At 42.8% G+C, this 20,359-nt stretch overlaps 5 protein-coding genes across 5 annotated transcripts; 1 reads left to right on the top strand and 4 right to left on the bottom strand.

Moving 5' to 3' along the window:
- Positions 1–563: 563 nt before the first annotated feature.
- Positions 564–2,943, bottom strand: PCOAH_00018360 (Uncharacterized protein; the record flags this gene model as incomplete). Its single annotated transcript, XM_020058645.1, has 8 exons — positions 564–665; positions 829–900; positions 1,030–1,155; positions 1,317–1,379; positions 1,487–1,652; positions 1,917–2,040; positions 2,166–2,330; positions 2,472–2,943. 8 exons carry the CDS (start codon positions 2,479–2,481, stop codon positions 564–566), a joined length of 828 nt encoding a protein of 275 aa, XP_019914028.1.
- Positions 2,944–5,030: 2,087 nt separating this feature from the next.
- On the top strand, positions 5,031–5,615 carry PCOAH_00018350 (Uncharacterized protein; the record flags this gene model as incomplete). Its single annotated transcript, XM_020058644.1, has 1 exon — positions 5,031–5,615. The coding sequence occupies one exon, from the start codon at positions 5,031–5,033 to the stop codon at positions 5,613–5,615; it is 585 nt and encodes a 194-aa protein (XP_019913964.1).
- Positions 5,616–6,237: 622 nt separating this feature from the next.
- On the bottom strand, positions 6,238–14,276 carry PCOAH_00018340 (Uncharacterized protein; the record flags this gene model as incomplete). Its single annotated transcript, XM_020058643.1, has 17 exons — positions 6,238–7,647; positions 7,788–8,418; positions 8,546–10,668; positions 10,768–10,962; positions 11,071–11,168; positions 11,362–11,519; positions 11,630–11,724; positions 11,916–12,016; positions 12,165–12,205; positions 12,357–12,660; positions 12,812–12,943; positions 13,042–13,084; positions 13,228–13,338; positions 13,442–13,518; positions 13,636–13,843; positions 13,958–14,062; positions 14,178–14,276. The coding sequence occupies 17 exons, from the start codon at positions 14,274–14,276 to the stop codon at positions 6,238–6,240; spliced, it is 5,931 nt and encodes a 1,976-aa protein (XP_019914243.1).
- A 1,257-nt stretch (positions 14,277–15,533) lies between these two features.
- On the bottom strand, positions 15,534–17,138 carry PCOAH_00018330 (Putative tRNA (cytidine(32)/guanosine(34)-2'-O)-methyltransferase; the record flags this gene model as incomplete). Its single annotated transcript, XM_020058642.1, has 1 exon — positions 15,534–17,138. One exon carries the CDS (start codon positions 17,136–17,138, stop codon positions 15,534–15,536), a length of 1,605 nt encoding a protein of 534 aa, XP_019914090.1.
- An 817-nt stretch (positions 17,139–17,955) lies between these two features.
- Positions 17,956–19,871, bottom strand: PCOAH_00018320 (tRNA pseudouridine synthase; the record flags this gene model as incomplete). The annotated part of the gene is made up of 8 exons (XM_020058641.1): positions 17,956–18,196; positions 18,317–18,417; positions 18,574–18,661; positions 18,757–18,815; positions 18,930–19,017; positions 19,178–19,372; positions 19,489–19,580; positions 19,815–19,871. The coding sequence occupies 8 exons, from the start codon at positions 19,869–19,871 to the stop codon at positions 17,956–17,958; spliced, it is 921 nt and encodes a 306-aa protein (XP_019913979.1).
- Between the last annotated feature and the right edge of the window lie 488 nt (positions 19,872–20,359).

The raw sequence follows: 20,359 nt of genomic DNA, 5'->3' as shown, positions 1-20,359 counted from the left end.
CTGAAAAGAGATGGTGTCATCTACTGGGATGGCAAATTGGCGACTGCGCAGGATGACCTACTAGGTAAGGAAGTAACCGCACCACCAGGAAGAAAAGAAGCAAAAAAAAAAAAAAAAAAAAAATTAAGCTAACATGTTGCTGTTCATTTAAACAAATAATTTTACTTTCATTCTGTCGCACTCACTAATGGGTGAATAAGACGGATCGGTTTTTTCAAATAGGACAGTGGCAATGGAAAAGGTGCCACTGGACGTGGTGATCAGCGCGATGATCAACGTGGTGATACGAGCAGGTACCGCGGAAATGTTTTATAAAGCACTTCACTATTTTTCATAAATTAAATGGGCCACAAAACCGTATGCACGTAGCTGCCTCTCAATGCATGATTGCAGAGGGGGGTCTTCACTCATTACCTTGGCTCTCTTCTCTTCTTCGCCTTCTACATTCACCGCGTATACCTTATTAATAATAGCACCTATGGGGAGAGGCCTTCCCACGTACACACACGCATGCCAGCGATTCCAAACGGTAAGCGGAGGCACAAATTGATCTTGCTCATTTTCTATACATTCGTTTTCTTCTTTGTCTTTTTCTTTTGGGATTTTAAATCATATGGATCGGATGTGTCTGCACACAGAGGAGTGGTGTACTCAAAGTTCATCGACTGCAACAGGGGGGAAGCAAAAAAAGGAAAAAAAAAAAATACAAAAATGTATACATGTGTACGTACTCCCATATGTATAAAAAAATTGCCTTGCCGAGGAAATCACCGCCTCGTTTATCTTTTTTCAAACGGCTTGGAAACGCCAGTTATTTTCCTTCCGTACGTTTTTCCCCTTATTAGATTGGAACGTGTAAATGATGAGGAGCGACGGGATGCATTCTGAGATGAAATAAGACTGTTATCGGAGGGGGTAAAAGAAAAGGAAAATTATGGGATGTTCACATGCACGTGTAACGCGCATATAAGGCATACATATAAACATGAGAAGCGATGCAAAGATGTTTTTTCTCCCTTTTGACATTACTATCGCGTCGCAAGTGGGTAAATCGAAGTAGGAGTTGTAAAAATTCTCATCCTTCACGAAACACCAAAAGGAGTATAATCCTTTCAGGGCCAAAATAATAAACATAATAATAGCCAAAGACAGTATCTGAATTGTTCAAAAAAAAAAAAAAAAAAATTATACGTTATTTCTCCTGACTGTTCATATTTCTTTTTTTTTTGATAACACATTGGTACACGTAGGCATATGAAAAATTTGAAGAATGCCACTGAGATGTTGGATGTCTCTCTTTCCCTCAGCTTAGTTACCCTTTTTATGATACTGTTGTTTTTTGAAATTCCTTTGCTTTTTTCTTCCAGTTTCTTGGTCACCTGCAAATGTAAAACACACACAAAAAAATAGTTGTAACTGTGGCGAAGGATACACACTCACGCACTGCTAATTGCAAACTGCAGAATGAGCAAAAACACGTACGCACCTTAACCCCATAGTACAGGAATGCTATGGCTATTATGTAATCTATTATGGACTCCAAGATGTAGTTGTAATAAATATAGTTGTAGAACGCCTGGGTGAAATAGCTCAAGCTAGCCAAAACGATATTTACTGCGTACACCAGGCCATTTAGGAAAATGTACAGCGATCTGACAGGTAAAAAAAAAAAAATAAATAAAATAAAAAAGAACAAATTAACAACTGCTATTACTATGCGATTACTCTCCTGCACACGAGCTAGCCAAATTTCTGGAAAAAATAATTCACACACAAATGCACACAAAATAGCTAGCTTTTTTTTTCTGTGTGGGGAAAAACATTACTGTAAGTGCGGAGCGGACACTAATATAGACGCATAGTAAACTTGGGACCAAAAAAGTATTATAATCGTGAAAGATGACAAAAAAAAGTACGTGGGAATGGCTTTCAATATGATTAAGTAGAAATAAAAATTGGGAAATAACAGCAGCGTGTTGTAGTCAATCACGTAATAGCGTATGTCCAGGTAGGTCAAAATTGTAAGGGATATTATTCTGCCTGCGGGAGGGGGGAAGTGAGCATATATAGACATATACATAGGCGATGGGACGGGGCGAAACGGTAAAGCGGTAAAACCGCTAATCAGATAATCCATTCCTCGTGCTCTCCCATTTTCCACTTACTTATATGACAGAAAAACAAAAAAACGAACAAAAAATTCCTAGTCTTCTCCCCCGTCAAATTGGCGGAGGCTACTGGCGAAACTTTTCTGTTTCTTATTAACAGTTGGTATAGCAGGTAACTCAGGTAGGCATAGAAAAAAATTAACAGGATTAGGAAATAAATGCCTACATGGGGGGCGGGCGTAACGTGGTGTTGTGTGTGCATATGGGCAGAGAGACACGTGGGTGTGCGTCTAAACGGTGTATGACAAGGAGGCGCCCACTTTCCTCCCACCACGGCGCTTCACTCGATTTTCGTGGCAGTACCCGTAGTCATTAGGAAAACAGGGGAAATAACTACGTTTAAGATGGTAGATGTGGAAAGGGGATGTTACTCAGTTTTTGCAAAAGTGAAGTGAACCTTGTTGCAGCAACTTCGCATGATTCACTTTTTGTTCGCTTCCCTACTTATGTTAACCGTATTCTTGCACAAAAAAAAGTAAAAAAAAGGAGAAGGGGGAGAAACAGCAACACAGTATAGTAGCGCAGTATGGCAACGCAATGTAGTAACGTAAAGGAGTAACCCAAGGCAGTAACATAAACCCGTAAGGCGGAATGGGCATGGCAAAACAATAGCTTAAACTAACATGGTAAAACGAAATAATGTGCTTCGGTGGAATAGCAGGATAACCGACTAACAGAATGGCACAATAATAGAATGTCAAAACGGAATGGTAAAGTATGTACGCGAATAAAAAGCTCTTACGAATGATTGGATACAAGCGAAAAAATAAAAATAAAAAAATTATTTTTGTGCTAAAGGATAGGGTCCCCTTTTTCTGTAATTCCCCAATAAAACGCTTCCTCTGCGTGTACCACTTTTGTAGCAATATGTACATGTAATTTATGTGTACTTTTTTGAATCTTTTTTTTTTTTTTTTTTTTCCTATTTTTTTTTTTTTCCCCTATTATTTCGCCCACTGGGGTGTAAATTGCCAGGAAAAAAAGGGAAAAAAAAGAAAAACATATTTTTTTAATTCCTAAGCACATGCTTCCACTCGTTTCGGCTTCTACATTTTAAAGTTTCATCTCAGGGGTGTAAATCAAAATGCACCCAAGAAAGAAGCAAAAATGAGCTTCTCTTTTTTCTGCTTGGTGGAAAAGATAAAAAATTGCCTTTATATTTTTTTTTTTTTTTTTTCTGTCCTCCATGTGTGCAAGTATTCACAGAGAACAAAGTGGAGGAAAAAAGAAAAAGCGGTCTTACAGAATCCTTGCACACTGGCAATAATTGACAAATGGCTAACAAAACAGACGGCAGCGCGACATTACCTTTTCGACCCTTTGGGAACAGCTCCACCTACTTGGCTTATTGCACCCTTTGGTATCTTCCTTTTGGGGGGCCTCCTTTCTCGGGGGATAACTTCTCTGTGCGCCTTTTTCTGTTTTTCCCATCATAGTAAATATGGACAAGTCCGAAACGGACTGCCGCCTGTTTCGCATTACATGGTGTATTACCCCCTGTCTGTTCCCTGAGCGGTATGTTCGCTGTTGCACTGTTCCATGCCACTTGGTTCGTTTCCCCTTTTGCCGTTCATGCTTACTTTGAACGTGTTCGTTCTGGGGGTGCATCGGCTTACAGAACAAATGGTAAACGAAATCAACGCAGTGGTCGCCCTGTCTATCCCAGGTTAGCAACGGGTCAGAAGAAAATATGCATAACCGTGACGGGAGAAGTGCACAACATTTAAATGAAAAAATCTACCTCTTCATCACCAATAAAAATTGTTGTTTTGTCGTATTACTTGTTACGCCGTTTACTTTTTTGCGGTAGTTTTGATATGTCCCTTCGGGCGCCGCGCGTATCGCCATTATCGCCAGTAGCACTTTCGCTTCCACCGTTTGGCATGTTTTGGTCAGCTCTTTACTATTTTTTTGGTCGCCTTTTCGCCATTTTTTTGTCACCCCTTGGCAGCTTTTTCTTCCTTCTCCCTGCACGTTTTCCCAATTACACGTATCCTTTTTTTTCTGTGTCTAAAATGTTCGCGCGCATGCATCCCCAGTTTAGCAAAATTGCAAATAAAAATATTCTTCGCTTTTTTTTTCCGCTAAGTGGAAATACGTGCGTGTACATATACACCATTGGTGATCTAAAAATCCGATTTGTTCTGCTCATTTTATGCTTCGCACTGTTTCGCGTTTTCGGCTATTTTTCCCCATTTCTAGCCATTTTCCCGACATTTTTTCGCCTTTTTTTTTTTGCGTTATTCTTTTTTTTTTTAATTAAACTATCATCTGTGTAACTCCCCCAGCGAGCAGTGGCTACACAATTCGTAACGGCATAACCAGTTATCTTCTTTTTTCTTTTTTTTTTTTTTTGCAATTTCGTTTTGCCAAGTTGCTCTTTTTCGCACTTTCCTTTATGAGCAAAATTAACTACAAAGTGTAATTTGAAATTAACTCGTTCGGAAAAATTACGTGCCTCCATTTGTATGTTGCCGTTTGTTTCGCATTGGGAGTGCCCCCCCCGTTTTGTTTGCTCCATCTGCTGTTCCTCCTTCTGCCGAGTTGCATTGCCCACCCCTTTTTTTTCCGTTGCAACTGTGAGTACTGTGTGCAGATCTACTCTGCGGCACTCCTCATCGCGATTGTCCGCTGGTGCACATCCTCTTGTGAGCGCCCTCCGCTTGTATGCCCACTCATCTCCACGTACCCGCCCAACACCTCCACTTCCCGCAAGTACACAAGGGTCCTGTAGCAGAACGCGCTGGAGTAGAACGAAAAGAGACCACAAGGGGAACCCCAAGAACGACCCCACAAGGGACACCAAAGCAACCCCACCAAAACGAACCAACAAAACGAATGAACGAAACGCCCACTGGCAAAATGAAAAAGGAAAAAACAAAAGAGGAGCTAAAGGAAAGCTACGAAAATTACCTCAACTTCAATGAAGATGCGAAGAAATGGTTTTACAGTAAAATCGAAAAAAATAAAATGATGCACATACAAGAAAAATACGACTCCTTCCTCAAGTCTTACGAAAACAAAAAAAAGCATGTCGCAGAAAAATATAACTTAAAAAAATACTTAAACCTAATTCAGAATTTGCTGCTATTATGCTTTATCACATTTGACATTTTTTTCCTTTTCCTAAAAGTGTGTGTAAAAAATGTGATGCTCTTTTTAAACAACCCTTTCATGTACATATACAACGCTAAGATGGTCATAGGAAAAAATATTTCACACGGACTTAACTTGGTGAAGACATACAAGAACCTGCTCTGTGCCGCTGTATTATTTATGTTTCGAGAGAAGAAGAAAATCGCCAAGGAAATCCAAAACGTCTTTTTCTTCCTCTTCCAGCTTTTGAACTTTTACTTTTTTAAGTCTCTGGAGGCTATGTACCAGTATTTTTACTTTAGGTACTGCGACATTTTCAGGGCCACCAAGTTTTTTAAGGTTTTCACGTGACGTCAGGTTAACTCGTCCAGCCGTGGCACTGTCAAGGAGTGGCACGGTCAAGAAGTGCCAACGATGGGAAGACACGCTCGCCAAGTTGAGAAGACATATCGACAAATTACGAAGATACAACTTTTCGGACCCCGCCCCCCGATTAAATACCGTTGTTGCTTTCTTTTTTTTTTTCATTTATTCTTTTGTCTTGTGAAACCCATTTCGATTTTTTCTTCATTTTTTTTTTTTTTTTTTCCCCGATGAGATGGAACCTTCTTTTTTGACCAGCAAAAAAGGGACCATTTCTAAATGAACCCTCGCAAGGAAAATCCGCCGGTGAAGCTGCATTATGCTAAACCGCGGATATGAAAAAAAAAAGTGCACAATTGTCACGCTCTACAGCACCCCGGCATTGGCGACCACCTAACGTCGGAGCGCAAGGGGGGAAAGTTAAGTGCCACGCGTTCGACCATAAGTCTGAACGCTAAACCTTAAGAACAACGGAAGAAAGGCATAACAACGAAATGGGAAAAAAAAAAATAATAAAATGAAAGCAATAAAATATACGTAAGAACGCATCGGTGAACCCTAAACCTGAGTAAAAGGCAGCAACACACACACAATTATACCGCACGGAAAATCACTCCCCGTCCGCCGCCCGCGAATAGAACTGGTGAAACTTCCCCACGTTGAAAAAGTGGTACAGCAAACTCATTAGGACGTGCACATCATTCCTCACCAGGGAAGCATCACTTACCTTCCCCACTTGTGTAGCTTCCACATGTTCTGTTCTACGTCTGTCCCCTTTATCGCCACTTGGATGGTTCCTCTTCTGACTGGAGGAATTCTCCCCACAGGCAGTCGAAGAGACATCCGAATAATCACCGCAGTTGTTTGAACTTAAAAAAGAAACGGTATCGACTTCGCTGCTATCTGAGGTTGCCCTTCCGTTCCAAATAAGGGAAGAACCCCTTGTATCGTTATTCCTTACTCCTGTCTTTACCTTCTTCATCCGTGAAGCCAAACTTGCACACGGTTTATTTGCCCGATTGGATAAATGTAGCTTCGTGTCGTGTTTGTATTTCTCCTCCTTGTAAAGCAACTCTACTTGCTGTTCTACCTTCCTTATTAACTTTTTCAAGTAATAATCTGTGACGCTCTGTCTCTTCTTTATAGTATCTTCTTGGGTTTCCCTCTTGAGATAATTTTCCACAGCCTCGTCATTCCGAAAATCAGGATGGTGCACATAATTGGCAAAATCCGTTTTGTGCTTCATAGCACTTTTTACAAAACCATCGGAAAAGGCCCCAATCCTGTTGTCCTGCTCTACGTCGACTCTGCTTAGAAGTAAAGGTAATAATCGAATGTCATCCCCATTATGGGAAACCTCCTCTGTGGCTACCCCCCTTCTGTCTTCACATTGGTCCATCCTACTTGTTGTTACCACCACCACGTTCCTATTACATTTGAGCAGGTCATTATATTCTTCCATTTGGCTAAACAACCCTTGGAGGGGGAAAATGTGTTTGTAGCCACGTATGCAGGAGACCAGTTGCTCATAGGAGAATATGTGTTCCCCGTCGACATTCTTTGAACAGTCCCAGAGGACATTTCCACGAAGGAGGTCATCACATCGTTTAACCCATCCGTCTTGAAAGGGAGACCCTCCTTCGGTTGAGCCGCTTTTCCTCCTACACCGCTCCACAGAAAAAAGCAGAAATAAAATTCTTCGGATTTTCCGCAAATACTTAATAGGCATGCAAATGCTAAACCAGGAGTGTAAGAGATACCACTTTATTCTACACCGGTTGGGGATTCTCCCCGTTGAGTCAAGCTCTTCGTCCGTTAAGACCAAATCTGGGACATAACAGTAGACCCTATTCAATACGTTTTTCCCCCCATACGAGTATTTATAATTGAGCAGGTGGTAAATTATTTCTTCGAAGGTATGAAGACACTTTTCACTGTCCAGGTACATGTACACGAGGCTGAGGATATAGTGGCTGTGTAGCGTGTCGGGGTGGTTTATTCCGAGGTTTCGCCGGAAGGTCTGCGGTGGGAAGGGTATATGTGGTGAGAAGTGGTTAACAGTGGGGTAAGGTGACGTGAAACAGATTCATGGCACGTCCAATATAGCATATGCAAAATGAACACACGACATAGAACTCACGCATGGTGCAGCCCTCCTACCTCCGCAGCGCGCCGCGCGTTCCCCAGCGCGTATGCCATAACGCAATTCCAACCAAACTCGGGCATTTCGCTTAAGTATGTCTTCAAAGCCATGAGTGCCAGGTCGAGGGACGCTTCACCCACATAGACGTTGTCCACCCCACACGACAGATATACGTCACGCACATGCTCCAAAACGGAGATACAACAAAGAGACCCATTCAGGATGAAGTCCTCATTCCGGTATTTCCTAATAACCCTATTCGTGTAGTAGTAATAAAATAAGGAGTTCGCAAAATGGTGGACAGTGCACCCCAGACGGATGCTATAAACTGAGGAAAACTTCATCGTTGTCTCCAAGTTAGTATGTATAAATAAATCCTCATGCGGGTAGCATATACTGTTCAGAAAAAAGCTAGACACATTTCGGATCCGGTCCAAAAGAACGTACTCCTTCTCCCTCAATCCGCTACCCCTATTAGAAGAAACCTCCATTTTAAAGTAGACGAGATTTTCAAAGTTGTCTTTGAGGTTAACCACATCTTCGATCCTTTCTCCGGGGTGGCTCTTCAACCTCATTTTCAGCTGCAGCAGAATGACCGTTCGGAGGAGCAGCAGGAACTCCCGGTAGTTGTTCACGCTGCGGTTGTACCTGCAAGGAGGGGGGGAGAAAGGAGGATACACAAGGGCACATGTGTAACAGGTGAAGAAACGTGCAAAAATGCATCACTTGTGAACCACCCTCCCGAATGTGGTATCGCCGCGTATGCCACCCCTACCACGCCAGAGAGAGGTAGAAATCCAAATGCATCGGGTGGAAGAAGACAAAGTAGTTATTCAAAATAACGGAGCAACATTTTTCGGTCCCCTTGTACAGATCCAGTTCGTCCCCATGGTGGAAGGAAATTTCCTGGTCCTCCTCCGTCCAATGCGAATTCTCATCGTGGTTGATTTGTCTCATTTCACTTTCCAACGCATCACTCCAAAGGTTACTGCAAGCAGAGCAATCCGCGCAGTGAGAAACCGTCTCGTCGTCATGAAGGAACACCCCCCTGCCGGACACGGAGCTGAAGCTCCCCTGTCTGGATTCTTCATCTACGGAATTCTTCCCAAACGGGTGAGGTACCCATTTTCTGTTACCCGTTTTATAGGGCTTCTCTACTCTGTTCTCAATAACCTTGTTGTCCCCCAGGATATGTCCCCCCTGAGCGTATTTCCCCCTCAACGCATGCACGTACAACCACATAATCCGGACGTGCACCGAGATAACACTATTTTCTGGGATATATCGCAAAATGGCAATGAGCCTTTTTAAGGCACTTTCGAAGAAGCCAAGCTGTACACCCACAGAAACCATATTTAGGAAGCCATAAAGAGGTAGATAATTGGAGTCACTATGGAAAGTTATACTATCTTCTGATGGAATGAGAGAGTTTGATCTGACTGTGCATGTCCTATTATGTCGACTGGTTGGGTCTTCCTCGTTATAGCTTCCCCCTCTGGGGAGTTTCCCATCCTGGGGGAACAACTCCCTTGTGTACACCTCGTTACCAGCACTGTGGTGATAAAACATTATTGTAAAAAAAATAGCGCTAGACAATATTTTTTTATTTTCGTTGGTTACGTCGAGAGGTATCCTTTCATGTCGATGTGTGTACTTATAGGCTGGCAAATCCATGTACGTAACATTTATGGACCTCTTAATTTTTGTTCTATATTTTTTCAAGTGGTGCATGGAAAATTTCCCACCACGTAGGTTCCTTTTCCCGATTTGCTGATCCAGACCTGCGCGGTAGAAGGAGATCCCTAAACAAGGCTGCAAGTTTGCGTAGAGGTAATTCTTCTGAGCTGCCTCTACCAAGTTGCCTACACTTGTGTTAAAAAACTTTGCTGCTATACTTTGCAAAGCTGCTAGGAGATCGCCGTCTATTCCACTCTCCTGTGCGAATATCACATTGAACAGATTAACAACAAACACATCTATCAGGGTTACATTTCCTTTGCATTTTTTTCTCACAATTTTTACGCTTCCTTGCACCTTCTTCCTTTTTAATATATACATGTCCCCATTCCTACTATACTTTTTGAAGGAGTCAAAATTTAGGAGCTTGCTCAAAAGGGAAGCCCCCCTATTGGCGTTGCTTCTCCCCCCCAGGGCGCTTTCCAAGTGAGTCCTCAGTAGAACCTTCCTACTAAGAATCTTCCTCATGCCTATAAATGACTTTAGTGCCTTATTCCTTGAGCAAAGCTCCCGTTTTGTTCCTCTCTTCCTGAGCTCGTAATGGTAATCCCTGTAACCCCCTTCGGAGGTACCCTCCGTCGTATCGCCACTACGCAGAGAAGACGTCTCAGAGGAAGTCGATCTGTAACCACCTGAATCGTAACAACCTGGCATGGATGTCTCCCCTTTTAGTTGGCTCACCTCATCACTCAAAAAATCTGACTCCACGGAGAAGTCTATCTCTGAACGTAACTCAGATGCGGAATTTTCTCCACCATCTAGCCGACCGTATTGAGTTATTCTCCTTTTGCAAAACATGCAGATCTCCCGCATGCACAAATAGACATACTTTTTTATACAACGAATTAGAACCTCATTTAGAAGCATATCGTATAGCCACCTATGCGACACGCAACTGAGCATCTTCCCAAGGTGCTTCATTTTTAACCCCCTCTCATGCAAGTACATTTTTAAGGAGGTACTATCAAATGGGACACTAGAGGATAGACTTTCCATCTCCCTTAAGACACGCTCAATGTATTTTTCTGAGTTCTTCGCATGGGTACCTCTACCCCATACATCTGTCTCTGCGTCTTCACAGTACAGGTCAAGATCTCTTCTCACCTTCATATCATTTGAGTAGAATGATTTTTCCTTGTAACTTCCCTGGTTGTTCTGTTCCTAAGTGTTGGAAAAATAAAAGGTTGTCCGTATGGGGAGAGTGTTCACACAAGTAGTGGCATATGCATGTGCACAAAACGGACGACTGGCCAATCATACCTTAATGTGGGAAGCATTCCCCTGTGGTTCTTCAAAAATGGGAAAATGCCTCTTATTCATCCCAACGAACATTGTGTTAATATTGTAGAAGACGTAATTGTCCTCCGAGGGGAACTTCGCCAAGAAAGCTTCCTTCCCCTTCACTTGTCTGAGTAGTGCATAAGTGGGAATGGCCTTTTCCAGAATTCTCAATTCCTGCGCAGGGGGAGTTACCATTTGTATTTATGCGGGGGGGGGGGGACATATGCTAGATGCAGGGAAAAAATGACAGCAAAATAGCTAGCCAATTTGTGACACACTTACGTGCTTGAGATCACCACTGACTGCGTCCAGTCTCCTAACCTCCAGCGGAAAGGCGGGGGACGGAATGACATACATTTTGAACCCCTTGTAGGATACAACTGCGCGGGGAAGGGCGTGAACAGATGGGGTAATGTGGTGGCAAAATTCCAATGGCGAATCTATCTCCATCCGGAAATGGGTCAGATCGGCCAGAAGGACATGCTTCCATTATGTCACGCCTTAAATTGGAGCACTTTTCTTCGCCGATCTGGCCCCCTTTTTGACAACTTATTTTTTTTATTCCTTCCTTACGTGCGCTTAGGTTGAAAGACAACAAGGATAAAGAAACTTGCATCCCGTCCATCCTACCTTTTCTGCATTCTTTGGCCAACCCCTTTAAATTTTGGCTCTTAACCTTGGCTATGCCTTTGTTTATCCACTGCTGCGCTTTTATCTCTCGGTTGTACTTCCTGCACGGTGATAAAAAAAGAACACACGCTCAGTCACGCATTCCCAACCATACATGCGTAATGACACGCTCCTCCTCTCCCATTTTTGAACACTCCTAAGGGATCATTACTTGCACGCCAAGTCCGTGTCCGTTCGGTCGTCCCCAAAAATGAGAATCCCTATGAGCCCCTCCCCCACCATATAGGAGTCCTGTGTTACGTACACCTGAAATGTTGCACAGAAAAAAAAAAAAAAAAAAAAAAAAAAAACGGTGTGATGAGGTGCACTGAGTGTGTCTACTTGTTCACATTCAGTAATTAGAAGTTGGACAACGGGGTGGATGCGTCTCCAAATGTAGACCCCCAATAAGGTGAACAACCGTAGCTACAGTCCAATGGACCATTTTTCGGACTAACCTCATCTCCGTCGAATAACTTGAAAACATCCAAGGGGCCCTCCCCGGATATCTTTACGTATTTAAAGTCGTCGTCCAACTGGATCCTATGGTTTGGCTTCCCTTAAGAGGTCAGACGGCGGGGTGGACATAAGGGTTATCACCAGTGGTGCGTCATTTTCCTCGTTCGTAACATTTGTCTTTTTTTACAGTTTTGTTCTACTCATCATTAGTACCGTATGTTTGGCTTTTTATTTTTCCGTTGGCTCACCTGCAAGGAGCTTGTCAAAGTACCTCGGGGAGGTGTACTTCCTGCAAGGGGAGGCAAAATACGCACCACGTGCAGATCACACAAACGGATGAGGTGACGGTTCGTAGATGAAGGACACTCCACATAGCCATATAGGTATTCCCTTGGTCTTATGCAGCCGAACAGTTCAGCGTAGTGACACCCCCTTCTTACGTATACTCCTGGATAATAACACATTTTGCAAAACTTGCGGCCACCTTAACAAACACACTCTCCAGGTAGAAGAACAGCGCACAAGCTCGGATCTCTTCGTACATGTCCTTTTTCTGAGAACAAGTAATTACGTTTTTAATGGGTGCAAGTTTTTCCAATGGACAACATGCTAAAATAGGGGCACAAATGAGCAACCTTTTTTTGTTGTAATGCCTGTATGTGTTATCCACGTGGCTTACTTGGAAGTGCCTATACAGGTACCTGTCATATGCATCGTTAACAACTCTAATCCATGATGGGTTACCTGAAAGAAGGGAGAAAGATTCGTTCAGATGTGATCTTTACCCAGCTAGCCATAATATACAGGGACATACAACAGTTCAAACAGGTCTATACACACACATATACATACATGTGTATGCACAGCCTTGCGTTCCATGTAGGGTTCCCCTTACTCTTCTTATACAGAGGTAACACCTCCATGTAGAAATAATCAAATAAGCCAACGGGGGATATTAATGGAAGTGGAACTTCCTCGTAAGCATGTTTGGCAGAGCCACTGAACAGGCTCAGGGGGGGTTTCCTCCCTAAGTGGTTACAGAACAAAGGAGGGGATAGAAAATATATGGCACAAAAGTGTGCAGGAGCTTCATCACATAGGCTCACTTCACCATTTTTACTTTACCGGTTAGCGGAATTCCTCTCAAGCCATCTTTCCGCATTATTCTCTACAGCATAGGAAAAAGGAGGAGGGAAATTTCAATGAGGAAAACGCTGTAAACTTAAAAAGGGAGAGAAGGGAGGGAAAGGAGGGGGGTGGAATTTTCCCTTTTTCGCTTGTTCATTTGATGTTCCTGTTTTATCAACTTACAAAAGACTCCACGTAAGTGTCGACATCCCTGTTCGTCCTGTGCCCCACCATCTCCTTCCACAATTTGCTGACCGAAACTTCAGTTGCCAAAATATAGTGGTCGTCCTTCCCCTATGTGAAAAATGAAAAGTTCCATGAATGCCCATCCTATATATATGACACTGTGTAGTGTTTGCGCGTGAGCATACCAGTGCATTTGCACGAAAAGGCTTACCATGTTGGAAAGCTCGTTCCCGAAGTAGGGGACGGACCGGTTGCAGTTAACTATGTCCATTGCCAATTCCAGGTGGCCTATCAAGTGGTAGTGGTGTTAATGAAAAGACAGGTGAAGAGACAGATGCACAGACAAATATAAAACCAGATATATAGATCACGCGTCAACCAAGTAGTGGCCATCTCAGGTCCTACCTCGCACACTGCCATTGTTGCAGTCGTATATGCTGTACAATTTGTTCGTGCCATAATACTTTAAGAAGGCATAATTTTTATTAAGGTAGAGCTTTAGGCCTAGCTCTCTCCCTTTTCCAATGCTGCAAATAATGTTAATGAACTGAGGACACGTCCCCCTTAGGCACACGATGGGTAGGTAGATGGACTTGTTTATGATCGACTTAAGCTGCGGTTAGTGGGGGGAGGAAGAAGATGGCCAATTGGAGTACTGACGAATGGAAATACTTTCGCTGTGTTTATGGCAGGCGCACGACATACGCCTTAGGTGGCGCCTGCCTACCATAGTCTTGTAGTCCCTGTTGAACACGTTGATCACTCCAACCCTCTCCGGGGAGAGGCGGACACTCCTCTCGTCTTCGCCATCATAATAAATCCTGAATTTTAGCTATAATTAGTGAACAGGTATGGAAGAACAATGGCGAGAATTGCAAAAGGGGAAGGAAAAAAAAATATATCATTTGGAGACATCATTTCTATCACTCCCCCTGTTTTGTTAATACCCTTAACGCGTCTTTTAAGTCCTCTCCAAAAAGGTGCAACGCTTTTAACTTTACTTTCAGTGCAAAATGACTTTTAAATTCGGGGTCATCGGTATGCATTATTTCTGTCATTAAGGAAGAACAAATACACACTCTACATGGTTGTTAGCTAGTCTGATGCACAGCTACATGTAAATTTGAAGGACGAAATACCAGGGCAGACAATTCACTCTGTGACTACGCCGCTTCGTATAGCTGTCTGTGTGTATTCGTTTTGCTACCACTATGGTTGTCTCATTAACGATGTTATTTTATTTTATTTTTTTTAATTTTTAAGGCCATTTAAAAAAACAACTTCTTTCTATATCCATTGCGCTTCATTTTGCGGTGTCATCCTTAGCCCCCCTTTTTTCCGCCCCATCTCCGTCGCTGAAATGTTGTCAAAATTGGTTAAATGTGCCTCTCTGCACTTGTATGCACCTTTACGCTTGTTAAAATGTGGACGTGTGTAGTGCGCATTCTGTTTTTGGAACGCTTAAATGCGTTATAGACACGCGGAAAGTGAAGTGAAAAAAATAATACAGTTGTGTGTGCAACGTTGATTGGGCATACACAAAGTTGCCTGAACAGCCAATAACTTTTTTCACTTTTAAAAAAAAAAAAAAAAAAAAAAAAAAAAAAAAAAAAAATTCTTCCCTTTTTGGCTAGTCGTGAAAATTTCCCTTCTCTGTCAAAACGATAGACGAGTTGCCAACGTGACAGTGACACACATTATCAGAATGACAGATTAGCAAACACCTTTTGCAAAGTTGCGGTTTAGAATTTACCGACTCGAGTGAGACGATAAACGTAAAAATGGTTTGAACAAAAAAAAAAAAAAAAAGTAAAAGGGGGGGAAACAATCCCGTAGGACCAAACTTGATGATAACAAAAACTATGAGGGTTAATGCAACCCTTTTTTTAGGAAGACAAATGTGGAAGAGGTACATCCCTTCAGTGCTAATCCCATTTAGGGGATACCCTACTGAATGGGACATTACTTGCGTAGCTCTCCCTCCGCCACATAAGACAATTGAAAAAAAAAAAGTATAACATTCATATGTTCATGCTAAAGCGGAAGCAACTTAAGGCAGAACAGCGGGGATTACTAATTTCTCCCCATAATACACACATTTTCACCTTCGAAAGGGTGAAAACGCACCCGGGTTAACTTCACAATTGAGTCATTACAAAATATACATGTAGACAAATGCTTCTCCTTAAGAAGAAGGTCTATGATCACCATTATTCGCTTTGTTTCCCCATTTGACGGGGAAAAACGCTTCTCCACATTATACATTACGTGTCCTGTTCATACACACACGTGTGTGATACATATCATTGTGGCTTCTTCCCCTCTTGCCTTTTCTTCTGTAAAGACAACAAATAGGGGGGCTGCAGCGGCATAAGTTGGGGCTCATGCCGAACGTAATTCTGCGGAAGCAAGTAGGACTTATCCGAGTCGTAATAATTCTGCGTAGCGACAAAGGAAAACAGTTTGTCATTCATAAAAACTTCCGACGCAATGTACTCATTTACAATTTCTTCATCGTCTGAATTGAAATACTTTATCTCTTCGTCGCTATCGGAGCAGTAAAAATTGAATATGTCCACATTTTTGTGGGCAAAGTTTTTACTTCGAGATTTTTCCCCCATCAGTGTATCACCGCGTTCAAGGTTGTAGTCCTTCCGTCCATCTCCCTTTAATATGTTTCCCCCTTCAGCATCATCACTGGTGCATTCACTTATGTGTGCAAACTCGTTTTCATCTTTTCCGTCATCTTCTTTGTTCCCCTCCGATTCAACTTGGCTATCCTCACCACTCGTATCGGCGGATAATTCCTCCCCACTTGTTGTATCATCTCTTTTTTCCTCCCTGCTGAAGGATTTGCCTCTTTTGCGAATTTCTCCCTCATTGTCCTTCTCAGTAATTAACTTTGCATGCATTTTTCGAAGTTCTTCTTCAGGCATATTTTGAAGATTAAACTTCTTCCCCCCTGTATGATGACTCAGCGCTGTAATCTTGCACAGCGGCAAAGAGAAGTTCAAACAAACGAGGAAGGATTCCAAACTTTTATTCCGACTGCTCTGCGGTTTACACACATAAACTCTTTCGAAGAATTTATTCAAATGTAGAATGAGCAGACCAGTATGTTCACCTCTAAATATTTTACTTATAAAATTTCCTCCGATTTTTAAAACGGAGCAGCATACTTTTAAACTGGATAAAATGAGTTGGGACTGAATAAATTCGTCTATGTCATTCATGCCCGTTATGTCTGGCGCCCCGTCATTCACAACAGCGTGTGCGTAAGTTGGGAAGTTTTTCCTTTCTGCGTTTTGCCCATTTAGTTGATCAATCCCCTGGACGGTACCATCACCCATGCCGTTTCCTACTTCCCCCTCCTTCATGCATCGTAAAATCTCATGCACAGTGGACGCCTTGGTTATATCCCCTTGTATAATCTGCACATATTTCATATTTCCTATTTCTTGTAAATCTACAGCTATAATTTTTGGCTTCTTCACAAACTCCTTTTTGGGCAGGTTTTCTATCCTCTTCTCTAGCTCATCGTTAAAATTGACGTAAAGAGAAAAGTTGTTTAAAAACTTTTCGTGTTCATCACAATTGGGTGGATTACCCTCGTTTGTGTTTACCCAGTGGAGCATCTGGTAGTAGTTGTACAGGCAAATATTTTTCAGCACCTGCGACCAGCTGCCAGGGGCTGCGCACAAGTCGACTATATTGTAGCAGAAGTGTTCATTGTATATGTTCCTTATTTTATCCATGTCCTTTTCCCAATAATTTTTGGGGTCAAATAATTTGAAAATTCCAAACTTTTCGTTTATCTGGATTAGCTTGAAGGAGCTCCTCGCTCGGTACCCATTTTCCTTGGCCTTCCGGTAGTAGATGTCTCTCCTATCTTTGCTCAGCTTCCCCATCGTTACGTCACATCCTACGGCTCTTGGCTACCCCTGCGATTGGCTAGCTTAATGTCTCTTTCGGTGAAATTCTTCTCCGCGTTGGGAGAACTATTCCGAATGTGCTCCTATGGATAATAATAAAAACTGCAGAGGTAAGTCGTTTTTTCACATAGCCCACACTTTTTCAAAGGAACACTTGTAAATATATGTAGCTTATATTCCCCTCCTAAATGGGATGCCTCCTAAAAGTTGTTACATCCGTGTAGGTTGTGCGACTAACTGTTTAGTGGTGCCTCTTTTTCCACTGCCTCACTGCCGTGGCGAGATTAAAAAGAAGCGACGTTCCGCTTGACCCCTCCGCATCGCTACTTACGATAATAAAAATTAGAAAAAAACTATTTTTAAAAAAATAGCTACAGTTATTTTTCCCGCATGAGAAAAAACCTGACGAAATTAATTTTTAGCTCTTCCGTGCAACTGCCCATTTGTTTTTGGTACACGAAGAACATTTCTCGGGGAAATCGCACCACGGAGTTTGGAGTAGTGGTAGCCACGTCGTTTTGAAGGTGCAAAAAAAAAAAAAGGTTAAAAAGAGGAGGGAGCGCCCCGCAGTTCAAATCACAATAATAAAGGTGAGTCAGCTTTTTTTATTTTTTTTCAAAAGAGTATGACCTCACCCGATTGGGGGGAGAGGGACCCACGGGAAAAACCTCTCCACAATTTTGGCTGGGTCGATCAAATATGCATCTTATAAAAACGAACTTAAAAATGGAAAGGCAGGGGATGGGAAGGGTAACCCACGCACAGACGCAGCGCTGCTGATCGCTGGAACGAATTAAGGAAGGCAGTTCTCATCACCCTCACCATGGTTACCTTCATCGGCGATGTCTTCAAAAAGGTTGCCATTTGGTTGCTTAACCTTTCGAGGGTAGCAGAGAGAAACCAAAAGTACCGCACTCTGCATGTATTTTTCCATCAGGTGTGAAAACACGCTGTTGTCAACGTTGAGGTGAAAGTTAAGGTCGCTAAATTTGAAGGAGTATAACAGCAGCCCATCTTCATTGGCTATTTTGAAGCTGCAAAGAAAGCGAGGTGGTATACATGTATATGGATGCTTCATGAATATGCAAAAGGGAGAATTCAGGAAAATAACACAAGGTTAACCATATTGTTACAGTAACTTTTTTTTTTTTTACTTCTTATTCCTACAGGGGAGGTTGTTGAGCATGCTGGCTAGCTCTCCCAGTTCCAGGTTCCCTGTGCCCACTTGGAACAGGGCGGCGACCATGTGTCTAATCTGGTGCAGTGGGAAAATATTTTAACCCAATGGGGGAGGGAACAATTAATCATGTGCACACATACGGAGTTGTTTATATTTCTATATGCACATAATACATGCGTGCCCCTCTTTGTGGCAGGCCGAACCAATTGGGATCGCTCCGCAACGGCATACCTGGTTGTACAAGAATGACGTTCCCTTTATTTTGAAGTAGTGGAAGTTTTTGTCCATGCGTCTGACCTCAAACTTGAGGATGGTCCTTCTGCGGGGCAGGCGGAGAGTACGAACGGGAGTCACAACTGAAGAACAACGGCACAGGGGCGGAAAAGAACACGCCGACCCGTCGAATTCTCTCACCTGAAGCATGTGCTGTTTTTCCTCTTCTTGCAAAAATTAGAAAAATCGTGTTCCCCCAGCTGAAAAAAATGGAAGAAATGAAAGGCACACATGGCACGGGCACGTATAAAGCATAAAAAATGGATTGCAAATATTTCACCGGAACTTTTTTTTTTTTTTTTTCCATCCCGTACAAATAACTTGCAGCCCTCCTTCATTCGCTCAAAATTGTAATTTTTGTCAATGAAGAAATATAAGTAGGTCCTATGTATGCAATTTAGTCTACAGGGGAAGGGGCATGGGCGAATTGTTCGTGGGAGCAGATTATATGTGGTGCGAAGCGTTGTGAGGGGTAGGGGCCTCTTCAGAGCAGGAAAGACACTTCCGCATGCAACTGCTCTGCTATTTTATTTTATTTATTTATTTTTTCTTTTTTTCCTACCGCGCGTCAAAAAAATTGGGAACACTGCGGATGTCTATGACCTGCATGTTTTTCAACTTTTTGTTGATCTCTTTAACGTAAACTCTTTGTATGTCTTGTAGGGTCATATGGGGGTGTCGAATTTTCAGCCGCATGGTCAGGGCGTTCATGCGTGCGGATACGCCTTTGTCCGTTCTGGACACTCTGGAAAATGGCCTACACAGTGGGGCGAAAAGGGGGGCAAATATATACCTACCATAAAAATGTATCGCATTTATAAATACGCATGTATGTATGTGTATACACCCAGCAGGGGACGACGCTGATCGTACTGGTCCACCCCGGGGATCAAGTTCATGTCGTGCAAGCAGTCCATTAGTCTGTTCTCCACAGTGTTGGGGTTGTCCTTCTGGTACGCGGATCCCTGCATTGTTCGGACGAGTGTGGGAAAAATATCTACGGAGAAGGTTGTTACTTTAACTCTTTCCTGTCCACCCCGTCACTGAACGAGTTAGTAGAGTGGACAGGCAATCGAATGGGTGGACCGACTGACACAACGGATGCGTCACCACCCCAGCTACATAACGGGACGAACAAACTACATCCGTGCATGTGCGCGCCGTTCACACGTTTGCACGAACAAAGCGAAGCTTCATACGTTGAATCCCATCCCGACATACGAAAAAAAAACTATAAATTTGTGCGTTTCCTCCATGGTGACAGCATTGTAGTGAAGCCTCCGTATTTTATCTAAGCAATCTGTGTAGCCATGTGTGGCAAAGTGGTGATCCTTCTGAGATGCCACAACAAATAATGCCAGGGCGGCTTCCGCCTAAGTGGGGAGAGAGTTCCCCGTGCGAATCAAAATGGCTGTGTTGCCAACCGTTGGGGGGAATTTCCCTTTTTCCCCACTCGTATTACAGGGGAGGCGCGATTGACTGATGTGAAGCGGTTGTGTGATGAACGCGTCCCTTCAATGTACTAAATGGATGTTCCACTTTGATGAGGCACTCCACCCACCCGCACCAAACTAATAAGTAAGGCCAGGCCACCACCCATTCCCCCATTTTTATTTCCCCCTAATCCTGCTCGCGCACCCGCACAAACGGCGCTACATTAAGCACCTACCCTTTACATATTTCCACCTTTTGAAAAAAAAAAAAAAAAAAAAAACAAAACGACTACCAACCTAACGAATAACCA

Source organism: Plasmodium coatneyi, chromosome 7 (assembly GCF_001680005.1).
Source record: "Plasmodium coatneyi strain Hackeri chromosome 7, complete sequence".
NCBI lineage: Eukaryota > Apicomplexa > Aconoidasida > Haemosporida > Plasmodiidae > Plasmodium > Plasmodium coatneyi.
The sequence above is the reverse complement of the archived record's forward strand: the minus strand, read 5'-3'. Positions and strand labels throughout refer to the sequence as shown.